Consider the following 6742-nt stretch of genomic DNA (forward strand, 5'->3'; position numbering starts at 1 on the left):
AGGAAAATAAAATCTGAATAACCAAGTAAAACAATATAATCAATTTGACAATCTCTGACTTGTACAAGAAATACAAATTTGGAAAGGGTACACATTTCGTGTATTCCTACCTAAATTTCTTGAATTTCTTTTTCTGCTGGGAGCTATCTGGACTCCGGCTATCCAGCTTACGCTTTGTACCTGTTTGTTTTGATGCAGCACCACCTTTCAGTACTTCTTTAGCCTTTCTCGCAGCAACAGAAGGTCTTTTATCTTTACGCTCTTTCGGCTTCACTCCACTAGGGGATCTTGATTCAAACTTATCTGGTCTACTGCCTTTTGCATTAAACTTCTTTTGGACACCAGGCTTACCAGCACGCAGGCCCTGGTAAGATGCTTTTGAACTAGACTTGTTAAAATCTGGACTCCTTGAGTCCACAGCTCGCTTTTTGGCTGAAGACTTAGCTTCTGGTGCAGATGAGGGGTTCTTTCTCTTCGTTGGGGTTGACTCTGGTTTTGCATGAGACAGCCTGAGCTCCCGATCCCCAAGCTTCAAGTTTCGCCTCTTAACAACCAAATTTGCAGCTTCCTGGATGGCCAAATAGACAGACAACAGAAGATACTGGATAAGATAATACATTGAAACAGGTGTACCTTGAGAAACTACAGCATATACAAATTCAGCTACAGAGTTTACATGACTATGGCACTCCATACAGCAAACAATATGATTTATTTAGTCTAGTCAACTATGCACGTATTCAATACCACACATTCAACCTTAATTTTGAAGTAAAATATTTATGCTACAAGAATGTTCCGAATAAAATACAATCATACAGTCACAGAAACTACTGTGGCAACAATTCCATATTTCTCTCCTGAGTACAACTTTAAGACAAAGCAAATAAAGATAACGGCGGCAGCAGACACTTAGCAGCCACTATGCATAGTTCAAGAATTGATCAGAGTCATTCTTTTGCTTAATTAACGTCATCGTATACTTGCCAGCTACCATGGTTACAAATTCATAATTTTAGGGTTAAAGGAAAAATGTTTCACATATGTCCTAGGAGACAACTGGGTGTCAAATCAACATCCCCACGAGGACTCTCACTAAACGAGTACAGCACAGCATCCAAGAAAGTGAAAAGAATCAATTAAACAACCACATATCTGAGTTCAAAAGGCATGACATTGTTACAAAGAAATATCGATTGCAAATGGGGTTCGATAAGTGTTGGTGAAAATAACATACCCTTGTTCTAAACAAAACATAAGCAATGCCCTTTCCGATACCATAGTTAGGATCCCTGATTATGCGAATAGCTTCAACACTGGAACCGAGATTGTTGATACCACAAAACAACTGATAAACTTCTTCATCCTGCAAAAGAAAAGAAATTGTTATCCACTTATTGCAACTAATATAAATAAAAATTGTCAAATTGAGCGGGGAAAAGTTACAAAGAGAAATAATAATAATAATAAATCCTAGCAGAGTAATTCACCTTCACATCAAATGGAAGGTTACCCACAAAAACAGTTCTCGTGTGATCGTAAACAGTAGCACTCTCCCCTTTCAGCTTCTTACGAGGTGGGCATGCCCTGTCAACACGGATATGATGTCCTTCAACCTACATCAACATGCATAATAATTAATAAGTCAAGGCACAAGATTAACACTTCAGCTTTATGATAAGAAACAGCTTATGCAGAATGATATAAATCAGCCAACTTCATGAGAATAACATACCACAGCCATGTTATTGGACAAGGAAGTCTGTGCCGATTCCTCCGTTTTGAAAACAACGTAGGCATTAACGCTGCAACACAAAGTCTATTATCTCAAAGGCAATCATAAATTTTTTAAATTTGAAATTTTCTTGCCAACAAGCATCAAAAGTCTATTATCTAAATCATTTTACATGTTTTTAACAACTTAAAGTCACACGAAATGTAAATCCCTGACAACCTAAATGCATTGGTGAATAAGGGGGTCAATCTTCCACGGTAAGATTTTATTTGAGCTATGATAGATTACAATAGAACAGCTAGAAGCCTATACCCCTACCCAAATCTGATGGTAAATTATAAACAGGACCTTACGTGCTTAAAAACGTTTATAAATACAACAAGCAGTTCCTAAAACCAACTGGTCATGTGAGCGCGAAGTGATTACCTGTCAGCTTTATCGTGGATTTGCTTGGTGAGTATTGCTCCCTTTCTGGGTCTTTTCGTCTGAACAAAAAGAAAAAAAATGTATAAACCAGTAACAAAACAATATATTTAATCTCAAAACAGGCGAACACAAAGTACTCACATCCAAGATTGGCACGGAGCGAATCCTCACCGACTCCACCTCTCCAAACTTAGTGAACTCCTTCATCAAAGCCTTCTTCTTGACCTTCAAGGGCAAATTTCCAACAAAAACAGTCCTCAATAGCTTGCTCTCGTCATCAAAACCTTCGGTCGAAACCAACATATCAGCTGGGTTATCCACTGTCTTCCTCTTCTCCCCAACAGTCCTCTTCTCCTCCTTGTCCCCATCCTCCTCACCCTCCTTCACCCCATACTTCTTCACCTCATATTCCCTCTCAACCTCATCCCTTTTCCTCTTCTTCCCATCCTTCTTCTTCGCCGGGGCATTCCCTTTCTCCGAGGCTTCATCACTTTCCTGTCTTGACACCCCTTCAAACTCAGAACCCAAATTAGGGTTTTCAGAATCGGGCGTTTCCAGCAGCTTCTTTTTCTTCGTTTTTCTGCCCTCCAACTCCACAGGACCCTCTGAAACTTCTTCGTTAAGCGAACCGGAAGCCGCTTTCTCTTTGCTCCTCCTCTTCCGCTTCTTCACGTCACCGTCACCGTCATCGCCATTGTTTTCAGGCTCGACATAATTGATGTTTTCAGCAGGTTCAGCCGAAGGGGCAACAAACCCTTGGTCGGGTTCCTTGTTCTTCCTCCTGAAGGGGTTGCTGTCAGAGAAGATGGCAGGGGCGGCGTCGTGGCTGACGGAGTCGCCGAACAGGGTCTTGAAGACGTCGGACTGAGCTGCTGAAACGGCGTCGCTTTCTGGCTCCTTGGGTTTCTTCCTACCCATTGTATTTGGTTTGAAGGAATTCGAAACCCTAGAGTCCTCTTTTCTTACAGGAATCAGGAGGGAGCGTTTGGAAGCGGTTGCAAACACAGTGGGCCGGATCAACTTCAATTTCAGACCTTGGTGGGCTCAGAGATCAAATGGGCCCAAAGACAAAACTGTACTATTTTCTCGAGAGATTTTTAGTGTATCCAGAACATCGTTATGTTTTAGGCCTAATCGGATAAATGGTCCCCGTGGTCATAAGGTATTCGGATGATAGCCCTTGTGGTAAAAAAATTCGGATTTAAACCCCTGTGGTCTAAGTCTGTTAGGATTTAAACCCCTGTGGTATAAGTCTGTTAGGATTTATGCCCTTCTGTTAAATAATGTTGATGTGGCTGCCACATATATGCCACGTGGCTGCCAAATGTCTGCCACGTGGCAAAAATAATAATTTTTAATTTTTTTTTCAAAACCTGAATTTTTACAAAAAAAAAAAAAAAAAAAAAAACGCAGAAGCTCCCCCCTTCCCCCGCCCCCCGCCCTCCGCCCGTTCCCCCACCCCGCCGGACTTCTTCTTCTTCTTCCCGCCGGAGACTAGCTCCCCCCCCCGCCGGAGACTAGCTCCCCCCCCGCCGGAGCCCTCTCCCCGCGCGCGACCCTCCTCCCTCTCCTTCTTCCTTCTTCTTCTTCTTCCCGCCGGTCTCTCTTCCTTCTTCTTCTTCTTCCCGCCGGTCCTTCTTCCTTCTTCTTCTTCTTCCCGCCGGTCTCTCTTCCTTCTTCTTCTTCTTCTTTCTTCTTCTTCCCGTCGGAGACCAGCTCCCCCCTCGCCGGAGCCCTCGCGCGACCCTCCTCCCTCTCCCTTTTCCTTCTTCTTCTTCGCAGATCTGGTTTTTTTTTTTTTTTTTTTTTTTGTAAAAATTCAGGTTTTTAAAATAAAAAATTATTATTTTTGCCACATGGCAGCCACGTGGCAGCCACGTCAGCATTATTTAACAGAAGGGCATAAATCCTAACAGATTTAGACCACAGGGGTTTAAATCTGAATTTTTTTACCACAGGGGCTATTATCCGAATACCTTATGACCACGGGGACCATTTATCCGATTAGGCCTATGTTTTAAAATAACTTAGAAGTTGGACATAACAAACTTTTTGTCCTCTCATATTCTAACATGTACAAAATACCTTTCACATTTTCCACTTATGATGTGTCACGTGGACTCCACTATCACTTAAAATTAAGTATTTAATGCGTTTAAAAAGGAGATTTTCTGAAATATGATATGAAGTTATGAACTTATACACCATTTTTTTTATCTCAAATGTATCTTGATGAGTGTAAATTGTGCTGTTCATTTTGAACCGAGGACTACATTTTCTTGTGATGGTTTGCACTTGAATGAAAGAAATTACATGATTTTGTGTCTTGATGGCCAACTTGGTGAGATGAAAAAGTTTCGATTATTTCCTTTAATGTTTAGTCAAACGTGTGTGCTTGGAGCCTTATTTGGTATAAACCAATTAGTTAAATTAGCATTTAATGCGTTTAATTAGTTAAATTAGCAAGCCATATGTGTTTTGGCATATTGCCCATGTGCCATGGAATTAGTCATACATTTCCACTGTGTAAATGTTAATATGTTATGCAGGAGACAAAAAGGAAAGTAGCAAATGCATTTTCCTTATTCTTTTATTAGCACATGGCATTTCAAGCGATCACTGGAAAGGCTAAGAGCCTTATCCACACTTTTTTATTTTTTTGGAGTTTTAACGAAAAGTTCACGGTACTGTTCACTTTAATGAAAAATCATATTTTTACACTAAAAAGTCAAATATGTTATTATTCACTTTACCCTTTATTTTGTTCTTATCATTAAAACTCAAAGATTTCAACCCATTTTTATTAGTTTCCCCTTTTTTTTTTCTTTTTTTTTGTCAAATGGTGGATTTCATTACCAAAGAAAACATACAACCAAACGGGCCACCGCTAGATACTTTAAGCACATAAAAAAGTAGGGTCTCAAACTTAAAGAAGTGTGCCTAAAGCCAGCATAGGTCCCGGCACAAAACCAAACAAACCAAAAAACTAAAGTAATTTACATCCCTCCCATCACATTGGCAACATAGATCCACTACAGAGCAGCCTAGATTCCGACCAAACAAAGGCCCAGAAAGAAGAAAACACATAGCTCCACCATCCTTGAAACAACACCAAACAATCCGCTGCCACCAAACGAAAGAAACTGACTGGGAAGTCATTGGGAAAACTGATAGGAGCATATTTATGCAACTTAGTTAGTTTGTTACTTGGCATTTACATAGTTTAATTCTAGTTATTTTAGTACTTTAAGCTATTTTCGTATGTTTGTAGGTTCAAATAACAAAGTTAGCAACAAAGTGCTATTTAGAGCATTTTGGAGCATTTTTGGGCCAAGATTGGATAGTGCATGCATGGAGACATGAAGATGGACGTTTTTGAAAATTTGAAGGCTAGAAATCAGCATGTATGTGTGCAAGTGTGTTGACCTACAACTACAAACATCCATCCATTACACCCACTCATTACCAAACATCCATCCACTACACACATTAAATCCACTTATTACCAAACATCCATCCACTACACCCATTACATCCACTCATTACCACAACACTCACCCACTGCACCCATTACATCCACTCATTACCAAACACTCACCCACTACACCCATTACATCCACTCATTACCAAACATTCACCCACTACACCCATTACATCCACTTATTACCACAACATACACCACTACCACCTTAATTAGATGGTGATCCTCTTCCTAGCCTATAAATACATCCACCCTTCACCATAACAAGGGAGAAAAAATCCATCCAAAACACACACACATCATCTACACAATTCTTCACTCTTTGCCGCATTCAATACAACCTTCATCCAAACACATCCATTCATCTTCACATCCATTCCTCCATACAAACAAACCTTCAAACACTTACCAACACCTTGTACCGTAGCAAAGGAAGGGAAGGAAAGTGCTTGGACGTGCTTGCTGTCCAACTTGGATCGTTGGAGCATTTAGGTGTTTTCTTTCTTTTGTTTCCAATGTTTAAATTCATTTTCTTTTGTTTTGTTGTGAATATGAGTGGCTAAACCCCTCTTGGCTAGGGGTGATTTCAAAGCCATGATTATGTGTGCAATATAATTTGATAAATTCCAGTTATGAACTCTTGAATCGTGAATGCTAAGTGTGGGGGAATTTGATAAGAGCATATTTATGCAACTTAGTTAGCTTGTTTCTTGGCATTTACTTAGTTTAATTCTAGTTATTTTTGTACTTTAAACTATTTTCGTGTGTTTGTAGGTTCAAATAACAAAGTTAGCAACAAAGTGCTATTTGGAGCATTTTGGAGCATTTTTGGGCCAAGATTGGATAGTGCAAGCATGGAGACATAAGGATGGACGTTTTTGAAGATTTGAAGGCTAGAAATCAGCATGTATGTGTGCAAGTGTGTTGACCTACAACTACAAACATCCATCCACTACACCCATTACATCCACTCATTACCAAACATCCATCCACTACACACATTACATCCACTCATTACCAAACATCCATCCCCTACACCCATTACGTCCACTCATTACCATAACACTCACCCACTACACCCATTACATCCACTCATTACC

The 6742-nt window shown here is 40.1% G+C and overlaps 1 protein-coding gene across 1 annotated transcript; it reads right to left on the bottom strand.

The window, feature by feature from the left end:
• On the bottom strand, nt 1-3156 carry LOC103404088 (uncharacterized). The gene is made up of 6 exons (XM_070815894.1): nt 2303-3156; nt 2162-2220; nt 1736-1805; nt 1491-1616; nt 1238-1366; nt 1-568 (listed from the first exon to the last, which is right to left on the bottom strand). The coding sequence occupies exons 1-6, from the start codon at nt 3077-3079 to the stop codon at nt 107-109; spliced, it is 1623 nt and encodes a 540-aa protein (XP_070671995.1). The 5' UTR covers nt 3080-3156; the 3' UTR covers nt 1-106.
• Between the last annotated feature and the right edge of the window lie 3586 nt (nt 3157-6742).

The sequence above is a fragment of the Malus domestica genome, chromosome 16, assembly GCF_042453785.1.
Source record: "Malus domestica chromosome 16, GDT2T_hap1".
Taxonomy (NCBI): domain Eukaryota; kingdom Viridiplantae; phylum Streptophyta; class Magnoliopsida; order Rosales; family Rosaceae; genus Malus; species Malus domestica.

What these genes read in the sequence shown, in the direction of transcription:
- LOC103404088 (XM_070815894.1), bottom strand. Translation starts at nt 3,079, where the DNA reads ATGGGTAGGAAGAAACCCAAGGAGCCAGAAAGCGACGCCGTTTCAGCA. An exon ending in TGTCCAATAACATGGCTGTG is followed by an intron (nt 1,617 to 1,735) that starts GTATGTTATTCT and finishes ATGTTGATGTAG; the next exon opens with GTTGAAGGACATCATATCCG. An exon ending in ACCTTCCATTTGATGTGAAG is followed by an intron (nt 1,367 to 1,490) that starts GTGAATTACTCT and finishes TTTCTTTTGCAG; the next exon opens with GATGAAGAAGTTTATCAGTT.